Here is a 26,168-nt window from a genome sequence, read left to right as displayed (position 1 = left end):
TCTTGAACTTACCCGCTCCCGGACTTAAACCTTAGGTTCTCAATCCTGAAGTGCCCCCAACCTTTGACCCTAAAGCCCTCCAGCCTTACTTCAGCACCTAGAGTCCCACCCCAGCCTTTGAATCTAGAACCAAAAATCAGACTCCCGAATCTCGGGACTGAAATCTCCTTCTCATCTCCGGGTCTCAAATGTCAGGGCTTGGAACATAAAACCAGGCTTTTGCATTTGATGCGGCCCTGGGGCAGAACCAGCAACTTCCTCGGTGTCCCAGCCTAGAAGTCAGCCACCTAGCATTTATTAAGCACCTACTGTGTACTAAGTGCATCCCTTGGTTAGAGTTAACATGGCAAAAACGTCAAATAGTCCCTGCTCTCAAGGAGCTTGCAGTCTAAGGAGGGCAGCAATATAAAAATCACTCAGCACAACAGGCCATGGACAGGAGCAGTAGGGGAAAGGCACTGAAAAAGGCTTCTTAGAGATAAGGAGGACTTGAAGGGAAGCCAGAGGAAATGAGCAGCATTCCCCCTGCAGCTAAGCTTGGAACTTCTGAGCCTAGAACCTAGAACCTCCTCCCCATCTTTGAGCCTGGGCTCAGGAAGGAGGAAGGAAGGAAAGGTTTATTCAGCACCTAATATGTTCCATGCACGTGGCTTAATGCTTTGTAACTTATTACCTCATTCTATCCTCACAATGACCCTGAGTCATTATCAGAGGGAAGTAGGGGAGCAGAGATCTTTACATCTCAGTTTGTATATTTCCATGTGGATATCTCTCTGGCTCCTTAAAATCATGTGCCCTCTGCGCTTATCAAAACCTCTTCTGGCTGTCAGTGGCGGTGTGTCTCCTCCGTCTCCCTAGCTCAGGCCTGGGGGTGAGCCCCTTGGGTTGGGATCAGGGCAGTAGATCAAAGATGGGTTTCCCCAGATGATACTGAACTGAGAACTCTGTGATGAATCCAAAGTCCTTTATGACTTGGTTTCCCCTCACTTGCTAATTATAAAATTCAGGAGCATGAAGGGAGGGAACCTCCTTTTAGTCCAGCCCATAGCTGACCCAGAGTTTTACCTGCAGCACATCCACAAACGGTTGTCCAGCCCTTTTAGTTTTTTAAAGCCATGTAGGAAGAGAGAACCCAAACCCTTCTACGGCAGTCTTATTTTTGGATAACTGATTCTTAGGAAATTTTTCCTTACATCAAAACCTAAATTTATCTGTTACTTCTACCCATTGCTCCTATTCCTGCCCTTCTGAGTACACCATTCTGTGACAGCCTTCAAGAACCGAAGACAGCTACCATATCCTTCCCTAAATCTCTTACGAAGGTTAATACCCCCACTTCTTGACCTACCTTCATATGAGCATGACCTTGAGCCCTTCACCAATCTAGTTGCCTTCTAAGACATTCTCCATTTTTTAAATGTCCTTACTCAGATGTGGTCCCTCAAAACTCTAGCTGCATCTGACCAATAGGACTATCACCGTTTCCAGATTTCCTCCATTATTTCAGTGTAAAATTGCATTAACTTTTTGACTAGCATATCATACTCCTGACCAGTATTGAGTTTGCAGTACATTTAAACCACTAGATCTTTTTCAGATCTGCTGTCTAGCCATACTTTTCCCACCTTGTACTTGTAAAACTGATTATCTGAACCCAAGTGTAAGCTTTATACTTATCCCAATCAATTTTCATCAACCCCAAAATGGTTCTGGGAATTTTATTTTCGTCCATGTTCTATGCTATTCTTTTGTGCTCCTATTCCAAAATTAATCATTGGCCAAGGCAATCCAGTCTTACTTTGCAAATCAAAATCTTGGTGAAGGCCTTTTTGGGTGGATCTTAGTGAAACATATGGACCCCTTTTCAAAATGTTTTCAAATGAATAAAATATAACACATAGGTTAATTAAGGAAATATATTGAAATATAGCTGTTAAAATAAAAATAAAAACATTGTGGATTCCAGGTTAAGAACCCCTGGTATAAGGGAAGATATGTAGTAGATTGCATATCTAAAATCACCCTCCATATACCTTCTGGACCCAAGCAAACTTTGTTCTTCCACATAACAATCTTCCAAATATCTGAAAAGGGGGGCAGCTAGATAGAGCTGGATAGAGCACCAGCCTTGAAGTCAGGAGGACCCAAGTTCAAATCTGGTCTCAGACATTTAACACTTCCTAGCTGCGTGACCCTGGGCAAGTCACTTAACCCCAGCCTCAGGGGAAAAAAAAACAAAAACAAAAACAAATATCTGAAAAGGCTTATCATGTCCTCCCCATTCATCCCTAAACCTTCGCTTCTATTCTCCAAGCTAACCATGCACAGCCCCTTCAGTGAAAATTCTTATGGCATGAATGACCTCTTCTTCCAATATCTCTATAAGACTAGTCACAAGATTTGACAGATGGGCGCTCTTAAAAAAAAAAAAAAAAGTATGAGAAGGGAAAAAATCTTTTTTTCTTTCAAAAAAAAAAGTCTTTAGGTGTCATTTGATAGGCCCCTTCTCTGGCTTAGCAAATCAAAATTAATGATAAACTTTGGTTAATTATATATATATATAATATACATATATATTACATATATTATAAACACCTTATGTATTATTCACATTTGAGCCTACAAATAATTCTACAAGGTAGGTACTATGGCAGTTTACAAATGAAATGGACTTGTAGAAGTTAAGTGATTTGTCTAATGTCACATACTAAGGGTCAAAGATGAAAATTATTTTTTAACGTAAAGCCCAGTATTCTTTACACTCTACCATACTTGTCCCATAACCCTAGATATTTTAGATTAGAAGGGATTTCATAAGCTGTCTCACCTTCTCCTCTGCCCCCCAAGATAAGGGCCCCTCACAACAGTGGGGGGAAGAAGGTATAGTCTGTGATACCTTAACTGTGCTGTAAAAGCTAGGGGTTCCCTCTGGGAAAGTGAGTGTCCTCAGTAACAGCTCATCCTTCTTTGCCTTCAGCCAACAGTGATGAGAGTGATATCATCAATGCAGTCACGGTGGAGAAGAGCCCAGCAGGAAAGTTGGGCTTTAGTGTCCGTGGGGGCTCCGAGCATGGCCTGGGAATCTTTGTCAGCAAAGTGGAGGAAGGGAGCAGTGCAGGTGAATTTCTGCATATTTTCTGGGGCCTTGGGAGGAGAGAGGGGAGAAATCAGGTCCTGCTATAAAAGGGAAGGCACTCAAGGGGAAGACAAAGCCTAGTTCTCAGGCATCCCAGAGGTCGACAAAGTCTGAAGGAGTAGACAAAGCTCTCCTCCCAGAGATGCACCACTCTAAAATGGCAGTTATCTTCAGGAAAACCCAGGTTTGGAGTGGGGGTGGGTGGGCTTGACTTAGGTGGAGAATCCCACTTCTGCTTTTGAGGAATCTGTTAGGGAAAAAGGCAATTTGGTACCATTGCAGAGAGAGCTGGTCTGCGAGTAGGAGACAAAATCACAGAGGTGAACGGGCTCAGCCTGGAGAGTACCACTATGAGTAGTGCTGTGAAGGTGCTGACCGGGAGCAGCCGATTGAGCATGATGGTGAGGCGAATGGGCCGGGTGCCTGGGATCAAGTTCTCTAAGGAGAAGACCACGTGGTGAGGGCTGCATCTGTCTTACCTTCCCCCTCCCCCATCTCCTTATCTGCATGGGACTCTGGGAGAAAGGGAAGGGAACTGGTGGGACTTGGGTGGATATCCAGAGAAGAGAGCCTGTAATTTGCTAGCACTCTATAAGGAACCTGGAAAATGCTCTTGTGGCCACAGACTAATTCCTACAGCCAAAGAAAGATGTGACTGAGGGGGCTCCTGAATCTGATGTAAGCCCCTCTCTCCCTGCTGAGTCAGTTTTCCTTTCCTGTGCTTTCTTCTCCCTGTGACCCCTCCTCAGACATTGCTGCTCTTTTCCTCCTGCTCTTCTCAGATCCTATCTATGCCTCTTCCTGTCTGTGCAGACTTTTGGTGAGTGAGCCTAACCATCTTGGTGGCATTTTGGGAACTGAGACTTCATCCTCTCTTTTACTGGGGAATTCTTCTTCCCCATCTCCTTGTCCTATGCCCTCTCTTTATCCCTTGTCACAAAATTATGATCACTCTCTTGGGGGCTATTTATCCAGCTCTGGACAAATCCTAGTCGGGAAAAGGGCTACTATCTCCCCTCCCCCTTGCTCAGTGACATGAGTTATATCTAAGCCTGGGAAAGGATCTGTGGAGAGCCTGGCACCTGAGGATGGGAGGCATTGAAGTGCTGCAGGGCCCCCCATCTTCGATCCAAGCTTGTTAGTGACTGATGCCCCCCACTCTCTTGGCTGGTCTGCTGGGTACTAGGGTGGATGTGGTCAACCGAAGGCTAGTGGTGGAGAAATGCAGTTCAACACCCTCAGACTGCAGCTCGGATGATGGAGTTAGGCGCATTGTGCACCTGTACACGACCTCTGATGACTTCTGCCTAGGTTTCAACATCCGAGGGGGCAGAGAGTTTGGTCTGGGAATATATGTCTCCAAGTGAGTATATTGGGCAGGGGCTGGAATAGGGGCTGGCTGGAGACACTGGAGTAGTTATTCTGACTGATCTTCCTGGTCTCAGAGTGGACCATGGTGGCCTGGCTGAAGAGAATGGCATCAAAGTGGGAGACCAGGTCCTGGCAGCTAATGGAGTGAAGTTTGATCACATTAGTCACAGCCAAGCAGTGGAGGTGCTGAAGGGTCAGACACACATCATGCTGACCATCAAGGTAGGCCACTGACAATAGGGTTGTTACAGACCCATTGGACTCTGGGATGGAAGGATAAAAGTCAGACTGCAGAAAGAACTTTCTAAGAGTAGCAAATCTAAACACTAAAACAAGGCAGCTGGCTTTATCAGCAAGCCCTGGCTCTATAACTCAGAGTAATGGGGGAACACAAGGTGACTTCTGTAGAGAGCTAGGCCCAGGCTCAAGGAATTAGCCTCTGTGACTATTATATAGACAATGAAAGGAAGACGCAGTAGGCCTTCTTGATTTGATTTTTTTTGTGGGGGGGAGGAAGTTAACATCTCCTGGGTCACACAGCTAGTAATATTTGAGGGTGGATTTGAACACAGGTCCTCCTGATTCCAAAGCTGTGTTCTATCCACTGTACTACCTAACTGCCTCTTCTAGATTTTATTTTAAGGGATCAACCAGGGAGAGATTGGGATAATTAACCAGTTCTTGGGTGATATTTTTCATATTGTTTAAAATATGGAAGATAATCATACCCTTACCTCCATGTCTCAATTCTTCAATTCTCTGTTCCCATCCCAATCTCCATACTTCCCATTTCCTTTCCTACTGCATTTCTTTTTCCTTTTCCATTCCTCTTCTCTTTTCTTCCTCCCTTCTCCCCCTTCCTTCAGGAAACGGGAAGGTATCCAGCCTATAAGGAAATGGTGTCTGAGTACTGCTGGCTGGACCAATGTAAGAAGCTCTGAAGGCAGCATGGGTCAGACTTTGAGGGGCTCCATGTGTGTCTGGGGAGGGGATGGAGGGATCACTTCATGAATGGCTAGAGCCTGGGTGTCCCAAGCTTAATCCAAAAGCCTCCTTTCCTTCCAAAAGTTTCTACCTCCCAGTCACTCATCTGGGTTCCAGGGGATTTTTTAATCTTGACATTTTAGCCTCCAAATCTGCCAGTTCTCAAAATCCTGCCTCTTAGGAAAGCTTGGATTCAAGGAAGAACAGGGCCTTAGTACTATCTACAATTATTTACAATGCGGGTTCTTAACTTTTGGACCCATGGATACTGCTAATAGTGCCAGGAGTTCACATACTACTGGGGAAAGACAACTATATACAAAAATATTATAGATAGGATAGTTTGAAGATAATCTCCCAGGGAAGGTATCCAGATGAAGGAAGGCTGGGAGAGGCTTCTTGCAGAAATTGGAACTCAAGGCTTGAGGGAAGAAGGCGGCATGAGGAGGAGGGAGTGTGTTCCAGGTATGGAAACCCTGATCTGCAATAATAATATAGCTTGCAATTAATTATGTGGCACCTTATAGTTCATCAGGAGCTTCTGTCATTTGAACCTCCCAACCACCCTGCAAGGTAGGTAGTATCAGTGTCAATACATATAGTCTAACCCCCTCAATTTTCAGCTGAGGAAAGAGCCAGCGATAAGATAGAAACAACTTGCCCAATGTCGCCCAGGGAGTCGGTGGAGGACCTGGGACTAGAACCCACGTGTCCTGACTTGCAGACCACAGCTTTTTCTATCACACTGCTCCCAGTTTAGCTTGTTCCCTCTTACATTGCAACAGGGATCTTAGAAAGCCAGGAAGAAGCAGGGAGGGGCTGCTAAGGAGAGGGCAGGGACATGTCCATCTCCCCAGACTGATCTGGGCCCCTGCCTCTTCATAGTGAACAATGGGCCCCTGCAGCAGCTGTCACAGACATCGGAGAGTAGTTCAACTGTGTCCTCCTACTCCTCCAGCATCCCCTACAGTTCTGGCTCTGGCTCTAGCTGCCTCCCCTTGGACATGGTGGACGTTGGTCTATCCACAGAGGAGCTAGTTGGGCCAGGGTCCAGGGGCTGGGGACGAGCAGACACGGCCATACAGACTGAGCCAGAAGTCAGCGGGGTAGTGGAGACGTGGTGCAGTGTCCGGCCCACAGTGATCCTCAGAGATACAGCCATTCGATCAGATGGGCCCCTTCTTGCCCGAAGATCTGGTTCTCGCCTTGACACCGCCCTGTCTGAGTCCCCCAAAACAGCCCTACTCCTGGCTCTCAGCAGGCCTCGGCCACCCATCACTCGATCTCAGAGCTACCTGACCTTATGGGGTATGTTGGGGATGGGGATGTCTCATTCTTATCCATTCTGAGTCTTCTACAATAGCTTCTAATTCCATCCCTAAGCTGGGTCCTGAGCACCCATACTTGGTGCTGCCCTTGAAATCTTGGTCTATCATATTGTGTCTCCTCCTCCACCTCCACATAAGTCTCTCCAAATTACCCTAGGCTAAAGTTTCCCAGGGAGGATGAGGATAGAGAGGAGGAGAGAGAAGGGTACTTTGAAGCTATTTCTATAGTGAAATCTCTGGATGAAAAACTGGTAGATTCTACTCCCTCTCCCTCAGTCTCTTCCAGTTGCCTCCCATCCCCCTTCTAGATCATGTCCACTCTCCCCTTTCACTCCCCCTCCTGCCCCAGCCCTCTAGCCTCCTGTCTCCTACACTCAGAAGAGAAAAAACAGCGACGGAAGGAGAAGTCGGGGTCACCCCTAGAGAAGGGTGCCCTGCAGCGTTCCAAGACATTGATGAACCTCTTCTTCAAGGGGGGGAAGACTGGGCGGCTGATAGGAGATGGCAAAAATGAAGCCTCAGTGCTGGAGAATGAGAACACCAGTAGATTCCATTCACATCTGGAAGGGGAGAAAGGTAAAAGACATAATTAATGATGGGGAGGGGATTTTGGTTCCTGCCTTCCACATGTCCCCTTACCTTACCCTTACCAGTGTAAGGGACTGCTTTAACTGGCCTTCACTGGCCTCAGCAAGTCTGGCTAGCCAGACTAACCAGATGGTGAGGAGCAAGGTTGCCCCAGAACACTTTTTTTTCTTCTTAAGACAGACTAACCAAGCTTTAGAAAGGTGAAGGCAAGGGTCAATGTTCTGGTGTAAACACTTCCTTCCCTAGGAAAACCAGAGTGAGGGATGGACCTGGTATGTGTGAGTGTGTGTGTGTGCAGAATCGAGTCTTTTATTGATATTACTAGAGGCAACTGTGTGACCTAATGGATAGAGCTTTGAGCCAGGAATCAGAAAGACCAGAATTCAAATCCAGCCTCAGACATTTACTAGCTGTGCCCCTAAGAATATTAACTTCTAGTTGCCTCAGTTTCCTCAAATGTAAAATGGGGACAATAATAGCACTATCTTGAAAGATAGTTATGGAGATCAAATGAGATATTGTTTATAAACTATTTAGCATAATGCCTGATACACAATAGAGGCCATATTTATTTTTATTCCCTTCCTTTCCTCCTAATAGTTGACATTTAGGGAATGGCAGTGTAAAACTAGGCTTATTTCACTGGAAATGGTGAGCTTCATGGGGAAACTGGGAATTGTACCCTCAGAAAAGAGTGTGAGTCTCATTAATCTGACATTCAAAGCCTTCTAGAAGGCCCCAAACTTATCTCCTAGCCTTGTTTCCTAAATAGAAACTCCTCTTCACCCTCTAGGCACATTCTAGCACCTGTGTTTACATGCTTCTCATGGACATGTACAGCTCAAGTGCCATGCCATCCAAGGGGCCTTCCTAGAACACTGCAGTCCCCACTGATCTCTCCCTCTTCTGAGCTCCTGCAGCTTGTCAGTCCTCAGCCATCTAGAGTCTTACCATTATAGCAACACAGCTCTCTTCCTTATTCCCTGATGCCCAGCAAAGATTCGATTTATCTCCCCAGCCAGGCTGTGAACTCTCAAGGGTTGGGAACATTTCTTCAGTTTCTCCTGTCTCTTCCTCTTTTCCCTCCCTCCCTCCTTAGTTTCCCCTCCATTCAGTATGGCCAAGGCAGGGCCTGGCACAGGACCAGAGATGGTCAGTAGGTCACTTGCTGACGTGATTTACCAAGGAGGCTGAAGTTCAACTCTCTCTTCCATAGGGGCATCAGGACCCGTGCAGAAGTTTGTCACCTGGAAACTGAGAAGGGGTAAGTTCCCATAGGAGTGTTGGGTCTTGGTGAGTCCTGCACTGGATTCAGGGGAGGGGGCCAGGATGCATGTGGTTTTGGGGATCATGGAGTTTCTACCAGCAGGGTTCTCAAACCTTAATTCTTTTTGGGTCTGGGTTCCCTAACTGGTCCTCCGTCCGCATCCCCCATCCCCATCTCCCATCCCCATCTCCAACCCTAGACAGAGAGAGAGCTCAGACCATGCTCCTCCCAGGATTTGAAGGGCGCTCCAGCCAACTGACCAATGGAGAGGACCGGATAAAGGCCTGGGAGAGCCGTCTCCCCCTCATCCAGGACCTGGCCCGGCGCCTTCTGACTGACGATGAGGTCCTAGCTGTTACTCGTCACTGTACCCGGGTAGGTTTTCCCTGCCTCCTTCCTCTGGTCAGCATCCACCATTAAATCCCTAATATCCAATCGTTTAGAGGAATGGCTTAGCGGAGGAGTGCTGGTCCTAAAAATGAGGACGGATTCTGCCTCCGATATTTTTAGATATGTAATCAGTCCTTTCACCTCTGGAAGCCTGTTTTCCTCATCCTTGAGTAGAGATAATAGCCGTTATCCCCCAAAGCTTCAGAATCAAATCCATAGCAAGTGTTCCAAAAACCTTAAATTCCTCCATAAATGATCAGCATTGTCCCCCGTACCTCCGTAGCCTACAAGGGGAGGGTATTATCCCTCCGGCTGTCACCTCGTCTCCCTTCCATTCGTATTGGAGCCGGTCTTGGGTGAGGAAGACCAATCAGTAACAAGTGTTCACTCTATCTCTACTACGTGACTGGCGCTGGATTCCTTGCCCTCAAGGGATGCAGATTCTGGTTGGAAAGAGCCTATTCTCCGGGAGATGCGGGCCACCCAAACATCCGTCACTGGGAAAGGGGCACCGCACGTTGGTAAATCGGAAAAGTCCTGGAAGAGGCGACGTCTGAGCTGAGTTTAGGAATGAAAAGAGGTAGAGGCGAGGCGAGGAGGCCTTTGCCCCGAGCAGCCCATCAGTCTCACCCTGAGGACGGCGAGCGCCAGTTCTGGTTTGGAGACGTGTAAGGAGGAAGGAATTCCTTATTAAAGGCTGCGGGCGGATTGTGCCGGCTCTAAATGACCGAGGGGTTCGTAGATAAAAGCCGGAGCCTAACGGCCTGACATTTGGGCTCATCCCTCCTGAGGGAAGCGGGCCCCCTCTCTGGAAGACTTGGGTTGGACGCGGCCTTCATTTGCCTGAGGGAAAATGAGGTTCAGAGAAGCTTCCACCTTTCTCAAAGCTTGACAGGGGCTCAAATCATCTCCACCTAAAGTTAAAGGCCGGTGCTAGAAAGCCCGCGCTAACAGAGCCGCGCCTGACACGGAGGGCGGCGTGGTCTCGGGCTCGTTTCGTCCTCCGCCTATAAAGAGCTTCATTAGGTAACCCCGGAGTCCTCCAGCTCTCAGCTCTGCCGCTCGGTCTTCGAGGCGGGAGTCTGTGCCGGCTTGTCGGGGCCATTCGTGGGTGTGCGGGTGTGTCCGGTGCGAGGTCATGCAAGAGAAGCTTTCTGACCATTAGAGCTACTCTGACGTGCAGAGAGGTCTTTGGGAGACAGAAGGTGCCCGTAAGGTCTCCCGGAGAAGGCGGGGCTGCCACTTGTGGAGCCTTGTGTGGACCTGTCTCCTCTGCGTGTGTGCGGCCCGCGCCTGACAAATGCGCGCTGATGGATGGATGATGTGGAAAGGCTCCCTTCCTCCCGCAGCGTCAGGTGGTACTGGATGGCGAGGCTGCCTCCGAGGCTAGGGTGCGTGTCCACGCCCTTGTGGTCGGCTACCTAGGCAATGCTCCTGTCCTGACTGACCGCGGATCCGCACCGGGACGTTTATGGATGTGCACGCGCTAGCTCGGAGGCCGGTCTGTCCGTGCACACTCTGGCCACTAGGGGGCCTTTGCCTGACTCGTTAGCCTGTGTCTCCCGCTCTGGTCACCAGGGGGAGCATCTCCACGTTGCTCCGTATCCGTGTCACACTATGGACACAAGGGGGCGCCGCACTCCTCCTCATTGCCAGGCGGATCGTGTGTACCCTCGTACGTGCTGAGGGAGCTGGGGTAGCTGTTGGTGAGCTGCTTATTTCCGCTCACATGCGCCCATCCCGCCTCATCTTTTCCCAAACGGCCGCTGCCCCCCGAGATCCCGCCCCGGTGCCCGCTTATCAGAGACAGGCCCCGGGCCCGCCTCTAGATCGGAGCCGGACATTCAATGAACAGGCACTTGAAGGTTAGACCCAGAGCTGGCCTCCGGAGGGCGCCCTTCCAGAAACCCCGCGGGCCGTGGCCTCTCCTAGAGCGGCTGGAATGTCAGTCCTCCCTCCCCTGGGCCCGGTCCTCCTGCCCTTCCTTATCCCGGCAGGAGACGGGACCTCGCTGGCCCCGGGGCTCCCCCTTTGTTACCTTCCCCGCCCCCCAGGAGCCCTGTCTGTCTGACCCTTCGTCCTTCTGTCTGCAGTATGTCCATGAGGGGGGTGTGGAAGACCTGGTGAGGCCTCTGCTGGCCATCCTGGACCGGCCGGAGAAGTTACTGCTGCTTCGGGACATCAGGTAAGGGCTCCAAGAGGGGGCAGCATCTGGGGTCTGTGGTGTGTCTCACACTCACACTCTCACACACACACTTACACACAGTCATACACATTCACACACACACTCACAGCCATACTCATTCACACAGTCACATACACACACATTCACACACACACACAGCCATACTCATTCACACACACTCTGTCATACTCATTCACACACACACAGTCATACACATTCACACACAGTCGCACACATTCACAGTCACATACACACACATTCACACACACTCACAGTCATACACATTCACACACAGTCACATACACACACATTCACACACACACAGTCATACATATTCACACACAGTTGCACACATTCACAGTCACATACACACACATTCACACACACAGCCATACTCATTCACACACACTCTGTCATACTCATTCACACACATTCACACACATACACATTCACACACAGTCGCACACATTCACAGTCACATACACACACATTCACACACACACACAGCCATACTCATTCACACACAGTCACATACACACACATTCACACACACACAGTCATACACATTCACACAGTCGCACACATTCACAGTCATATACACACACATTCACACACACTCACAGTCATACACATTCACACACAGTCACATACACACACACAGTCATACACATTCACACACAGTCGCACACATTCACAGTCACATACACACACATTCACACACACAGTCATACACATTCACACACAGTCGCACACATTCACAGTCACATACACACACAGTCATACACACACAGTCATACACATTCACACACAGTCACATACACACACATTCACACACAGTCATACACATTCACACAGTCACATACATACACATTCACACACACTTACACAGTCATACACATTCACACACACACTCACAGCTATACTCATTCACATACACTCTGTCATACTCATTCATACACATTCACACACACATAATCATACACATTCACATACACACTCACAGCTATACTCATTCACACACACTCTGTCATACTCATTCATACACATTCACACACACACAATCATACACATTCACATACACACTCACAGCTATACTCATTCACACACACTCTGTCATACTCATTCATACACATTCACACACACATTTACACACACACTCACAGCCATACTCATTCACACACACATTCACACAGTCATATACACACACATTCACACACACACTTACATAGTCATACACATTCACACACACACACTCTGTCATACTCATTCATACACATTCACATACACACTCACACACAGTCATACATTCACACACACCCTGTCATACTCATTCATACACATTCACACACACATTCACACAGTCATACACATTCACACAGTCACATACATACACATTCACACACACTTACACAGTCATACACATTCACACACACACTCACAGCTATACTCATTCACACACACTCTGTCATACTCATTCATACACATTCACACACACATAATCATACACATTCACATACACACTCACAGCTATACTCATTCACACACACTCTGTCATACTCATTCATACACATTCACACACACAATCATACACATTCACATACACACTCACAGCTATACTCATTCACACACACTCTGTCATACTCATTCATACACATTCACACACACACAATCATACACATTCATATACACACTCACAGCTATACTCATTCACACACACTCTGTCATACTCATTCATACACATTCACACACACATTTACACACACACTCACAGCCATACTCATTCACACACACATTCACACAGTCATATACACACACATTCACACACACACTTACATAGTCATACACATTCACACACACACACTCTGTCATACTCATTCATACACACTCACACACAGTCATACATTCACACACACCCTGTCATACTCATTCATACACATTCACACACACATTCACACACTCACACACATTCACACTCACACAGTCATACATATTCACACACACTCACACACATACTCATATATACACACACTCTCAGTCATACTCATTCATACACACTCTCACACACATACACTCACACACACACTCTCATAGTCATATTCATTCACACACACACACTCACACACAGTCATACACATTCATACACACTCACACACATTCACACACACACTCATACACACTCACAATCATATTCACACACTCTCACACACATTCACACTCACAGTCATACACATTCACACACACACTTACAGAGTCATACACATTCACACGCTCACACACACACTCATATACACACACTCTCTCAGTCATATTCATACACACTCTCACACACACTTACACACATACACACAGTCATTCACACACACACATACACACTCTCACACACTCACACAGTTATACACATTCACACACACTTACACACAGTTATACACATTCACACACACTCACACACTTATATACACACACACTCTCAGTCATACTCATTCGTACACACTCTCACACACATACACACATTCACACACACTCTCTCACACACAGTCACACATTCACACATACACTCACAGTCATACACATTCACATACACTCTCTCACACAGTCATACACATTCACACACACACTCTCACACACACATTCACACACTCACATACTCTCTCACACACATGCACACACATTCACCCATACTCTCTCACACACACATTCACACACACTCACACATAGTCATACACATTCACACATACTACCTTTCTTGGGACTCACCACCCCCTTCCTTCCTGTACCCTCTAGGAGTGCAGTGACCCCTGGAGACCTCAGCAAATTTGACAGCCTAGTGATGCCCAAGGAGCTTGAAGCATATGAAGCACTCAAAAGTCGAGCAGGTGTGTGTGGTTGGGTGGTCGGTGTTTGAATGGCCCTCTTGCAGTCCGAATCCCATGAGGTTCCATTCACAGCGTGGTATGAAGTTTTCTGCTTGACTAAGAAGGCCTCGGGCCTTCTGATTCCCCACAGTGAGGCCACCTGCTCTTCGGCCCACCCGACAGGACACGCCGCCCAAGCGCCACCTCATCACACCTGTGCCTGGTTAGTGTCTGACAGGAGAGGTAGGGAAGAACACAATATGAGAAGCCTAAACTTCTGACTTTTCTTATATGGGTGATTGGTAGGTGGGTGAGGAATGATCTGCGCCACAGTGGAGGAGGAGGGGGAACAGTTGCTCCAAGTTTTTTCAATAGTCTCACATAAGCACAGAGGGTTGGGTTCTGCTGATGCTGAGTACATAGTAAAGAAAAGGGGAAAAGCTGCTTTCAGTTGTACCTGAAGTGTATAGTTTAGTAAACAGCTTGTGCAAAAACACCCAGCTGGGAGCTGGAATGTCATGTATAGGGAACAACTAGCTTGACTACAAAACCAAGAAGGGGAAGGACATACAATAAGCTGAAAAGCAAGGCGAGTTAGATTGTGAAGAAAGGTTTTTTGAAAGCCAAATTGTAGACTTTCTATTTTATCCTAGAGACAATAAGGAAGCACTCAAGTTTCTTGAACAGGAGAGTCAAAGTTGTGCCTTAGAAAGATAATCTTGGCAGCCCTTTCTAGAAAGGATTAGAAGAGGAGGAGACTATAAATAGGGAATTCCATCAATAATAATAATAACAACTAGGGGCAGCCAGGTGGCTCAATGGATAGAGCACCAGCTCTGAAGTCAGGAGGGTCTGAGTTCAAATGTGACTTCAGATACTTAACACTTCCTGGCCGTGTGACCCTGGGCAAGTCACTTAACCCCAATTGCCTCAGCAAAAAAAAATAACTAGCATTTATACAAGTAGCTTTGCAAATACAAATAATTTTGCTTGTACACATATTAGCTTATCCCCAACTTCCCTGAGAGGTAAGTGCTATTTGCTGTCATCTCCATTTTACAGATGCTGAAAATGGGACAGAGTTCAAATGTTACTCCAGACATCTACTGGTGGCTTGCCTAGACACCACTAAATGTCTGGGGTCAAATTCAAAGCGTTTTCTAGGCCCAGTGATCTATGCACATGAGCCACCTAGCAGTTATTGCAGTAGTATCTGTGAAAGGTGACCCACAGCAGGCAGCCTTTCCCCCTAGAGCTCTGTGGCAACGTTTCCTTCCAGCCTTGGGCCTCTCAGCTCCCAGGCACTGGGTGCAGGCTTCAGCCTTGTCATTTGCAGACCCTCCTCAAATCTGACTTCAAGCCCACAAAGATCTGGTTTTCAGTAGATGCCACACAAACGTAGGTGCCTAGTCTTAGGAGGCCCTAGAAGGATCATTTTGGCACAGGAGAGAGACCCGGCTTTGGACTTACAGAAAGGGAATTCTGATGTTCTGCTCTTTATTTAGGTACCACCTTAGTGACGTGGGCGGTCACTCTCTCGATGACTCAGTTTCTTCACCTTTAAAATTAGGATGTTTGTCTAGAGTACCTTCTCTTCATCTGGACTGGGTCAGGGGGTTGGTGTGCAGTGGTCCTGGGAAATGGGTGGGGTGGGGAGAGCTGACTGAGCAGAGCCTGGGGGGGGGGAAGCAGGGAGTAAAGGCTAGGAGGGTGACCACAGCCCCCTCTTTCCCGCCCCTGCCCTCCACAGACAGCAGGGGAGGTTTCTACCTGCTCCCGATGAATGGCTTCGCTGAGGAGGAAGAGGAGGCGGCAGCTGCGGCGGCGGGGGCGCTGGGGGAGCGGCTAGTGGGGCTGCAGGTCTCGCAGCCGGAGGACACCCCGAGTCCTTCCCCGGCCGCTGCCCCTCGCCGCTCTCACAAGCCCTTCCCCCCGCTGCGAGACGTTCCAGTGGACGCCTTCACATGCCCCGGCCGCCGCAGCTCATCGCCCCCGCCGCCACCGCCCAGGCCACCCCCTGTAGCTCCCCGGCCCCCCCGGCCCAATTGGCTGCTGAGCGAACCCCCCGGACGGGCGCGCGACGATGCCCGACGCAGCCGCAGCCGAGGTCGCAGCCGCAGCCGCAGCCGCAGCCGTGGCAAGTCCCCAGGCAGCAGGCGATCCCCGTCCCCGGCCCCCGGGAACGGACGCTACAGTAAGTCCCGGCGCTCCCGGCTGCCCCTCCCCGGTCCCAGCGCCCACGTAATCGCTGAGGACCCTGACCAGCGTGGAGGGACCCAGGAGCAAGAGCCGCCTCCTGACGGCGATGAAGAGGGGGAGCTCAGGACGGTCACTCTCTCCAAGCTCAGACAGTCCCTGGGTGAGCAGAGCAATGGGAGGGTCACTGAGGGCTAAGATGGGAGACAGGGCCGTGGTAGAGGGAGAAATCCCCCGATCTGGGAACGCGCCAGGGGTCCAGGAAGCGAACTTGGGGGAGCCTCTGACAGAGAACCCCACTCCCAGGAATCAGCATTTCCGGGGGGATAGAATCCAAGGTGCAGCCCATGGTGAAGATTGAGAAGATTTTTCCCGGAGGGGCAGCCTTCCTCAGTGGGGCTCTACAGGTACTGGGGAAATCTGTCCGTGGGGAGGGATTCCAAGCTCAGTTCTAAATCTGGTTTATCCATTGTGGGGGAGAGGAGGCAACGCCTAGAATGAGCACTGATGGCTTTGGGGTGATGGGGGATAGATGGGACAGAATGGAAAGCAGGCTAGATATGACTTAAAAGGATTTAAGCTTAGCTATTTCCAAGTCACATCATCTCTGAGTCTCAGTTTCCTCATATGTAAAAATGAAGAGATGGGACTAGATGACCTAAGATCCCTTTCACTTCCAAATCCAATGATGCTATGACTAAGCACGATGGGTGGGGGTGGATGGAGGGAGGGGTTTATCTTGGGTGGAGCAAAAACATCCCCCCCCACACACAACAAAGGGACTATTGTCTGTTTTACCACCCCCCCCCCCCAACGCAACCAAGAAAGAAAATACTGAACAAAAATCTCATTGTCAGCGCTGTTCCCCCCCCCCCCCAAGCACACACTTCCCCCTAACTCCTCCTCCAGTCTCAGATTGGGAAATGGGGTGAGAAGCCCGAGCCCCAGAAAGGAAGGAGCTAAGGCTGTGACCTCTCCATCAGGCTGGCTTTGAGCTTGTTTCTGTGGATGGGGAGAGCCTCCAACAGGTGACTCACCAGCGAGCTGTGGACACCATCCGCAGGGCCTATCGAAACAAGGCTCGGGAGCCCATGGAGATAGTGGTCAGGCTTCCTCGCCCTTGTCCTTCAGCCCCTTCCTCCATCTCTTAGCCCCAGATCACTTTCTTTTGATGACCTGCTGATTCACTCCCTGATCCCTCCCTAAGTTAACAGAGATGGGGTTATCCCCCCCCAGCACTACCCCAAGTTCCTGGATGACCACAACCACTTTCCTTAATCCATCTTCTAGGGCCTCATATCTCTCAAACAGGGCAGATCTGTGGTCAGAACAGAAATTAGATGATGGTGCTAATAACCAGCCTTCCTTGTTCCCCCTAGGCCCAGATGTGCCTCAAATCTAAGGCCTAGAGTGGGGGTCAGAGCCATGGGAATTGGAGTGTAAACGCTTCCCTGCCCTGTCTAGTATCTCACAGGTAGGGCCCTCCACACAGGGCTCTTCCAGTGAGAGAGGACCAGGGTCCATCTCATCCAGTCCTGTGCTTCTAGTCATTACTTAGTTAAGGGTTTAGAATGTAAGAGAAGTACCCCAGTATCTCAGACCCTATAAATTCCATTCAAGTCAAGTTCCATAAGGATTTCCAGACCATTTTCTACTGGACACGTAGCAGGACCTCCCAAAACCAGGAGAGGAGCTAAAGAGGAGCCAACAGTAGTGTGTATGTGGGCAGAGAACAGACTCTCTCTTATAGACACTTTTAAGCACATTCATTTTTCTTAAAAACAAAAAAAAAATTTTTAATTTTTTCTTTGGGTTTGTACAAGAAATTTACACGTGTGAAAAATATACAATTTTAAAGATGCCATAAACTCAGGAAAAAGAGGGTGGGATGATGTTAGAGATCGGAATAGTAACAAACACAAATAAATGAGAAGTCTCTGAGTTCTTCCTTTGGTCTGAAGGCAGCTCCTGGTCACACAGGGGGCTATGAATGGGGCTCCAGAAAGAGGAACCTGAGGGAGAACCAAGGCATTTTCACCCCAGGTCCCTCCTCCTTTAGCCCAGGACAGGGACGGGAGGCACATACTTCCGGGAGAAGGGGAATATGGAGCCTTCTCTTTCTGTGGTGTGGAATCCTGAGGCCCTCAAAGCTTGGGCAGGTTTGGAGTGGGGGAATGGTCTTCACACCTCCCCCGGAAAGGGCATGAGCGAGCTTGAGATCACCCTATGAATAATCACATGGGGCCCTTAGCTCTACTGAAAAGTTGGCCCAGACACTTATCCCTGCACTCATTCAGGGCAAAGAAAGGTGGAGAAGTAAGAGTCCCTCAACACAGGGTCCCCCAAGCTGATTCCCATCCACTGTCTCTTGGCTCCTCTAACCTATGAATCTTCAGATCTCTGTGGCTGTGATCTCCTCCAAGTGGACACAGGGTGGGGTTTCAGGCAGGCTGTAGTCCACCAGCTCTCGGGCCTCCAGCTCCAGGCTCAGGTGCCGCAGTTCCTGCTCTAGCTGCCGATTGCGCCGGTACATTTGGATGTAGCTGTGCTGCAGCTGCTTCTGGTAGCGAATGACTTGCTCCTTCTCCGCCTGCCAAGCCAGGCGCTCACTCTCAAAGCTTCCCTGCTGCTCCTCGGCCCGACGCCGCTCCTGCTGCAGCTCAGCCCTCAGCCTCTCTACCTGGGCCCGAAGGCTTCCCCCAGCCCCAGCTGCTGCCGCCCTCTGAGCTTTGGCCTCATCACTCTCCGACAGCAAGAAGGGGTCAGGGGTGGGCATAGGTTCTGGGGCCCCCCGAAGTCCTGCCACGGCCATGTCCAACTGTCCGGCCTTCTCTCGGAGCCATTCAGCCTCATTTTTTCTCCGTTGTAGCTCATGAGTGCAGACCTCAAGCTCTAGTTCCCGAGCCCGGGCAGCCTCCTGCAGCCCCCGAGCTCGCCCCTCACTGGCCCTTAGGGAGGCCCGGGCTTCCCTAAGAGCCACTCGTAGCGCTGCCAGCTCACTGCCCTTCTGAACCAGCTCTGCTTGGGATTCCTTTAGCTGCTGCTTCAACAGGGAGATCTCCCCTGATTTCTGGCACACCTTGGGGATAAGGGGGAACCAATGGTGAGTGATGATCTCACATCCCCGGGGTTGAGCAAGAGAATGCAGGTAAAAGATTTGGAGGCAAACCACCTTACTTTGAGCTCCAGCTTCCCTTGGAAAACCTTGGGTAATAGTTCTAAAATAATGAGGTTGAAGCCCTGGAACTTTTACCTCAAGATCAGGTGCTTGTCTGGTCCTAAAGATATCTACCACCCCCCCCAATCTACCCTCTCCCCCATCTTCCCACCCTCAAACCCACCTCCCACTTGGTCTCCTCCAGTCGAGGACCGAGCTCACTCTGCTCCCGCTCAAAGGCCGCACACCGTCGTTCCAGTTGTTCTCTCTCCTGCAGCAGCTGTGCAAAGTCATCCTGCAGCTGGCGTTTTTCTTGCTGCAGCTGGAACACCTGCAGTTGCAGCAGCTGCTGGGCCCGTTGGGCCCTCTGGGTTGCCTGCTTCACCTGGGCTACACAGTCCTCCTGGAGCTCCTCCCGCTCCCGCTGCCAACGTCGCTGCTTTTCCTCATAGACCTGGCGGTGGGGAGTGAGGGGGAGCAGGGCCATAAATCTTCTCCATCCCCCCCCAACATGCACAAATAGTTTGTCTTCCCCTCCCACACTTATGGGGCTGATATTTGAACCTAGATCAACAGAATCCAGTATTTTCTACTGATCCACACCTCCTCAAAACACCTATGCATTAGAAAATATGCTCAGGGAGATTAAACCTTACTCTTAATATTAGGCTGGCTGCAGTTTAGGTACTGATATGCAGCTGCTGTTAACATCCGTAGGTGAAGGCCCCAAAGATCTGAAGGACTGCAGGGTAACAGAAGGTCTAATTCTGGCCCTACTATCAATCTGATATATGATCCTGGTTTAGTCACCTTATTGCTTCCAGCCTCAGTTTCCTTATTTATAAAATGGGGAGGGGGGTAGCGATATAAAATAATTTTATGAGCTGTAAAATAATGCACCCATAGGAATTATCTAGTGTTTTAAATTATTCAAGTTGTCTGTCCTTCACTCAACTCCTTATCACTAAAAGTAACTTCTGAAGCATTTTCCCACTTCTCATTACTCAGGGAGAGCTGACAAGGGAATTTAAGTGAAGTTCAGAACATACTGAAGCATAAAGGATTAGACCCAGGTTTCTGTCCACTCAAGGTTCTATCTGCTCATCCCCATCTGGCAGGGGATGGTGACAGGTAAAGGGAGAAGTCAGTCACCTGGCAGATGGCAGCCTCGTTTTCATCCAAGCTGTCCCGAAGCTGTTGCAGTTCTGCCTCACGCTCCCGAAGTTTCTCCTGCAGAGCACATCGCAGCAGAGACTCATCTGGCAGGGGTGGGGGGGGAGGTGGGGGCGGGCCAGGTAGAGGTGATCGATCCCCACAAGAACCACTGTCTGGAGAGACCCGAGTACCCCCACCACTGAGGAGGCCTCCCCGGGATCCTGTGCTCTTGCTGGATGATGAACGCCCACTGTCTGAGTGTGAAGGACCCATGGGGACCCCACGGTGGCTGCTCCCAGTTCCAGGTAGCACCCCTCTACCAGCGCCATCAGTAGGTAGATGTCCCACTGGAGAGCTTCCAGCTGGTTCAGCTCCCCCTGTGCTGTAAGTAGGCAAGCTAGACAGTGAGTTTCTGCCAGAGTCAGACAGTGTCCCTGAGGGGCAACCACTGGCCCAACCACTGAGGGTCAGAGGCTTGTCAGCAGAGGACGAGGAAGAGGAAGAAGAGGAGGAAGCAGGGCCCCCAAACAGCTGGGTCAGACTACCCTGGCTCCCTGACATCCCCCCAACACCAGCCCGTGGCCCCAGGAATGCTGGCAAAGATGGTGGCCCCCGAGGCTTGGGCAGCACAGGTTTGAAGGCTGTAGGCCGGATCAGATTCTTCTCCATATTCTGAAACAGAGTAACAAAGTACTACCATCTGGCTGCTAGGAAGTTTCCCTCTCCCAAGCCCTACATCTAAATGGTAACCCCTTGGGTGAAGAAGCAGAGCTAGGTGCTAAAAAGCTCCATTCCATCCCACCTCTTTCACTGGACACACTGTGAAAGATAATCTGCACTTGGAAGGAAGGGTCCTTACCTTCTCCAACTTTCCAGACACAGGGATGAGTTTTGGAGGTGGGCCCCTGAGATGGGCACTTCGGGCTTGCTGCTCCCGGGCATCCTCAGTGTCACTACAGGGGCTGGAGGGTGAGTCTCCCCGGAAGTCCTCATTGATATATGCAAAGCCAGCATTTCCCACAGGCTTTCTGGTGGGTACTGGGGGGCACAGTGGCTCTTGGGCCCTACAACCACCCCCTCGAAGCAGTAGCCCATCCTGCTGCCGGAAAAAAGGGGGTCCAGAGGGAGCATGGTGGCAGGGTGTAGGCCCTCCTCCAGGGCAGGGCCGGCCTGAAATAAGGCTACTCACACTGCCCATGGTGGGCAGGTGGGGTGGGTGTGAGACCGTGTTCTCAGGGTTGGCTTCCAGGGGCACAGGCAGAGTCTGGACGATTGCCATAGCTGGAGGGACTGTGGCCTGGCCACAGGCCTTGAAGGCGACCTGCTGTATAAGGAGGAGGGCAACAGTCAGAACTCTGTGATCCTGTGTCCCTGCCAGACCTCTAGTTGCACCCATAGCCTACTGCTGGACGAATGCCCACCCTAAATCCCTCTGCCAATGCCCCACCCCAAGGACCCTATGTCCATGATCTCGAACCCTGGGTACCACAAAGTAGCCCCAATTCTAAGTATCCTAGTCCAAAGCCTATTCCTTGTTTCATTAGGCCTCTCCCAAACCCTGAAAACTTACCTCCCCAACACACACATACATCCACACAAACACATAAATACGTCTTCTTCCTTGCCCTTTGTTTGAAGCCAAAAAGACAGAGTCATGATTTCTCATGTTTCTAGAGTTCCTTAGTATCTCAACAGGGGTCTGAGATTTAAATCTGATGAGAAATAGGCTTTCCCCTTTAGAGGGGAAGCAAAGGAGAGGGAGGGTACAGAGAGGCTAGAAAAGGTGTCAAGAGCAAGGGCCAGATAGGGGGAGGGAAGTAGCCAAGCCGGCCAAACTGGTCAGATGAGTCTAGGGCCTCCAGGTAGGGCAAAACCTCTGTCTGAGGTTTCAGATCTTGCTGAACCCCTACACTAAGATCTGGGGACCTGTCCCCACTTAGGAACATAGGTCTCTCTGACTCCCAAAGAAGCCTTCTCTTCTAGCTCAGCCCTTAGGAGGAGAAACCTCACTACCCACTGCAAGACAGACACTACACACCTATCTGTTTCCAGATATAATTAGAGAACTAAAAGCTGTCTGTGCCATTCCCCCCAAACTATACCAGTCCATCCTCTGTTCCCCAAATTAATCAGTGGTCATTTGTTTGCCTCCCGAGAAACAATGACCACTTACCCCCAGTTTTCACAAAGTTGGACTAAACACTAAAATACTTAACTCTTAAATCACTCCAGTACCACCTGTCCCCAAAGGGACCCCAGGGGTTAATGAAGGACATGGAGTTTGGAGCTTTCTTTCCAAGACAAACACTGCCCCATCTCCAACATCACCCACCAAACTCTCAATATCAGATTGATCCCAAGAAATAAAAGCCAACCCCATTGAGGAAGAAAAACTAGTTATGATCTGGAGAGAACTTCCTTTTCTCCTTGAAAACACAGGCTCTGCTGCCACCCCCAGCGAATGGGGGTTCCCAGAATTTGGCTGGATCGAAACAGGGTCTGCTGACCCTTGATCCTCAGTTTCATCTGCTTCTTAGGTTGGGAAAGGGAGGTGCCCATCCAGAACCCCAGCCCTTCCTGAATCCTCTAAGAGTTTTGGACATCTGTCCAAATCATCAAGACACAATCTGGAGATCAACATAAGTGGGTATATTGGGGAAGAGTGCATGAAAAACATTGAAGCTGTATAATTGTAAATATGAATCAGTTTACAACTTTTTCTCTTTCCATTCTAAAAAACAATCTCAAGAATTGGAAAAAAAAAAAAACCTCAAAGATCTGGTAATTAATTTTCTGAACCTGAACAGGAAGTTTCTTAAACTCCAATTCTTTCTTCCTTACGATCAAATTCAAAACAGAAAACTGAGCTGGTGAAATATCTTGGAGCTTTAGAACTAGAGAGCATCAGGTTCTCTCCAACTGCAGCTCCAGACCAGAAAGCCGGATCCACCCCTACTCAGGCCAGGCCCCAGGCAAATAATGGGGGGAGGGGGTTAAGTAGATGAGACCTCCCCCTCCAATTAACATGCCATCCTTAAAGTTACCGAGTACCGAGGAGGGAATCGGCCAACACACACAATGGTGGGCTCTGTCTTAAGGGGTCACTGGGTGGACTAACTTCCCCCCATCTGTCTCCTTGTGAGCACCAGAAAAGTGAGGGGGACAGGGTGGGAGGGAGAGGCAAGAAGACGAAGAGAAGGAGAAAGATGGCAGAAGTGGAAGGGGGAGTAGGGGTGGAGAGACAGCGCAGGGCAGCCTCAGTGTCTGGAAGTCCAGACTAGGCCGGAGCCTTGGGGGGGCCGGGCTCCCGCTCTCTCCTTCCAAGCTGGAGAGGGAGGGGCTATCGGAGGCTCCATTTTGAGCAGCGTCTGTGTCTGCTCTGTGGGAAAGGGGGCCCCTCGGCTCAAACACTTACCCAGCGGGAGGACTCCCCTCTCCCCCACCCCCACTTCTTCAGTCTGGAGTTCAGTGGGAGGGCTAGGATAGGCAGGGCCGCCACCCCCATCCCCGCCCCCACACCGAGGCTCTAGAGTTAGATAAACTGCCTCCAAAGCTTACAGGACTGGGGGGGTGCGGGGTGCCTCGTCCATCCCCGCGCCAGGAGAAGCTGAATCCAATCCCGGGACACAAAGTAGTGGGCGTCCCCTCGGGCCCCCCCAAGTAGCACTGACTCGAAGATCACCCCAAGTCCATTAACGATGGACCTAGGCTACCACCGAACTCTGGGGCTCCACGGCATCCCTCCCCGTGCCTGCCCCCCTCACCTCCACCGCGCTGCTCCATGCTCAGACCCCGGCAGCTCCCTCCGAGCCCTCGCTCCAGCCCAGATCCTCGGACACTCCAAAAGCCCGACCGGGGCTCCGCCTCCCCTCCCCCCTCCCCGTCTCCGTCCCCTCCCCCTCCCTGACCCAAGCATGGGAGGGGCAGAGCCCAAGGAAGGGGGAGGTAGCCCCGCCCCCGAGCGACTGGGCTCCGACACGCGCGCAACCACGTCACGCGTGTTCTGGTAAGCACACAGACGCGCACATGTGAGCACGGATGCGCGCTGTTGCTCGTGCAGGATCCACACACGTCAAACGCTGCTCCCAAAGAACTCCAAGTATGGAAGTGGGCAGTCACGCCTTCCCCCCACCCCCAAGCGGGGCGTGCAAAAGGGCATGCAAAGATGGGGGGCCCTCAAGGGTCAACACGACCTCCCCCACCGCCCCGCAAGTCCAAAGGGTGACAGCTGGTCCTAGTTCCAGCACAAAAGCCCGGCCGCTCCTCCCCTTCCCAGCCCGTTCAGGCCGGCCTGACCATCCGTGCCCCCAATTCTTCCTAGTCTCCCGGTTGGGGATGTTGGGGGTTGGGGAATGGATCCTGGGCTACCACTACACCCCGGGGTCGACCTCGGCTACGCCACCAGGCGGCCAGTCGCCGGGACGGCCCCGAGTGGTACGGCAAGGCGGAAGGGGAGGCGTGGGGCCGCTCCAGGGGGTCCCGGCCTCTAAACGGGCTTGGGAACTTCCACAGGCCCCTCTTCCTGTGTTCTTGTGCGGCCCCACGCCGTGGAATTGGAATTGCCCACTTTCAAATCTGCCGAAGCTAGGGAGGATTGGAGACCGTGCCCCAGAGGCCACGGCTACCCCAAGGCACCGGGCCCCCGGACCACGTGACGAGCCTCCGGGCATCCGCCCAGTCCCTGAGGGAGGGCGCACTCAGACAGCCACCCTCCCCGCCCCAGTTCCCCCACAGCGAAGCCTTCCCAACCTCTGGGCTATTTTTAGCTCCCTGGAAAGAGTCTTGTTTTCCTTTTTTCCCTCGAAAGGGAAAAAACAGTCCCGCCCCGAGAGGTCTGAGGACACCGCCCCCGCCGGGACCAGCCACGCCCCCAACCCCTCCCACTCCGAGAACTTCGCCTCTTCAGGCACCGACCAGGCTTTCTTCCCATCACTGCCCCATCCTCCGACAGCTCCTCGCTCTGGCCTTGCTCTTTCTTGGCGGCTGCCGACCCGACGGGGGCGGGGGAGGGAAGGAGGGCGGTCGTCCCCACAAAGCCTCCGGGGTTGAGCCAGACCTTCGGGTTCACTAACACCCCAGTCCCGGCCCCGGCGCCCTCGTGTCCGCGCGGGGGGCACGTGACCCCAGTTTACCGCCTCGCCGGTGCGGAAGCAGGAACTGGAGCAAACTAGGCCGGACTCCGCCCCCAGGCCCGCCCCGCCCCCTCTGCCCCTCCCCCGCCCCGCGCGCCTCCGTCCTGGCAAGCTCACGAGGCTTCCGGTGTACGCTCGGGGGGCGCCTGCCGCTTTCTTTGTGCGTGCTCGGGTCTCCCGGCTAGTTCTGTGGGGCGCCGAGGAAGGGGACGCTTTAGGTTACTTTCCTTGCCCGGCCTGGACCTCCAGTGCGCTCTTGCAGCTTGCGGCGCCCGGCGTTCTCGGAGCCCAGCCGAGTTCACTCTATCAGAGGGAGCCCCCCGGACCTCCACTCACCGAGGGCTGCCCCGAGGTTCTGGCTCTGTCTCCCGTCCGGCTGAAGTCTCCCGGCTGCTCCGCCTGCTGCCATCGCCTGCCCAAGCTGGAG

At 50.9% G+C, this 26,168-nt stretch overlaps 2 protein-coding genes across 14 annotated transcripts in view; one reads left to right on the top strand and one right to left on the bottom strand.

Moving 5' to 3' along the window:
* The window catches only part of PDZD7 (PDZ domain containing 7), a 22,062-nt gene extending 3,824 nt beyond the window's left edge, over nucleotides 1-18,238 (top strand). Inside the window, exons 3-17 of one of the 4 annotated variants that reach the window (XM_074295343.1) lie at nucleotides 2,978-3,118; nucleotides 3,419-3,593; nucleotides 4,323-4,499; nucleotides 4,582-4,729; nucleotides 5,374-5,434; nucleotides 6,377-6,799; nucleotides 7,198-7,395; nucleotides 8,624-8,671; nucleotides 8,907-9,049; nucleotides 11,158-11,249; nucleotides 14,031-14,122; nucleotides 14,253-14,324; nucleotides 15,852-16,460; nucleotides 16,604-16,704; nucleotides 17,281-18,238. In XM_074295343.1, coding sequence (XP_074151444.1) covers nucleotides 2,978-3,118; nucleotides 3,419-3,593; nucleotides 4,323-4,499; nucleotides 4,582-4,729; nucleotides 5,374-5,434; nucleotides 6,377-6,799; nucleotides 7,198-7,395; nucleotides 8,624-8,671; nucleotides 8,907-9,049; nucleotides 11,158-11,249; nucleotides 14,031-14,122; nucleotides 14,253-14,324; nucleotides 15,852-16,460; nucleotides 16,604-16,704; nucleotides 17,281-17,448 — 2,648 coding nt within the window. In that variant the 3' untranslated portion in view covers nucleotides 17,449-18,238. Of the gene's footprint in view, nucleotides 1-2,977; nucleotides 3,119-3,418; nucleotides 3,594-3,885; nucleotides 4,500-4,581; nucleotides 4,730-5,373; nucleotides 5,435-6,376; nucleotides 6,800-7,197; nucleotides 7,396-8,623; nucleotides 8,672-8,873; nucleotides 9,050-11,157; nucleotides 11,250-14,030; nucleotides 14,123-14,252; nucleotides 14,325-15,851; nucleotides 16,461-16,603; nucleotides 16,705-17,280 lie in introns of those variants that run through there. The other 3 variants (XM_074295342.1, XM_074295345.1, XM_074295344.1) reach the window with 3 other exon arrangements.
* LZTS2 (leucine zipper tumor suppressor 2) lies at nucleotides 18,067-26,168 on the bottom strand. 10 transcript variants are annotated; one of them, XM_074295355.1, is made up of 6 exons: nucleotides 24,374-25,435; nucleotides 21,469-21,933; nucleotides 20,607-21,281; nucleotides 19,639-19,908; nucleotides 18,680-19,376; nucleotides 18,067-18,309 (listed from the first exon to the last, which is right to left on the bottom strand). In XM_074295355.1, exons 2-5 carry the CDS (start codon nucleotides 21,886-21,888, stop codon nucleotides 18,690-18,692), a joined length of 2,052 nt encoding a protein of 683 aa, XP_074151456.1. In that variant the 5' UTR covers nucleotides 21,889-21,933; nucleotides 24,374-25,435; the 3' UTR covers nucleotides 18,067-18,309; nucleotides 18,680-18,689. The 10 variants fall into 10 exon arrangements, with proteins under 10 accessions (XP_074151456.1, XP_074151457.1, XP_074151449.1 ...); XM_074295356.1 differs by lacking the exon at nucleotides 24,374-25,435 and adding an exon at nucleotides 24,168-24,343; XM_074295348.1 differs by lacking the exon at nucleotides 24,374-25,435 and adding an exon at nucleotides 26,078-26,168 and having other exon boundaries at nucleotides 18,067-19,376.

This window comes from Sminthopsis crassicaudata, chromosome 2 (assembly GCF_048593235.1).
Source record: "Sminthopsis crassicaudata isolate SCR6 chromosome 2, ASM4859323v1, whole genome shotgun sequence".
In the NCBI taxonomy this organism is placed as follows: Eukaryota; Metazoa; Chordata; class Mammalia; order Dasyuromorphia; family Dasyuridae; genus Sminthopsis; species Sminthopsis crassicaudata.
Note: the sequence above shows the minus strand (reverse complement) of the source record. Positions and strands in the feature narration are given on the sequence as shown.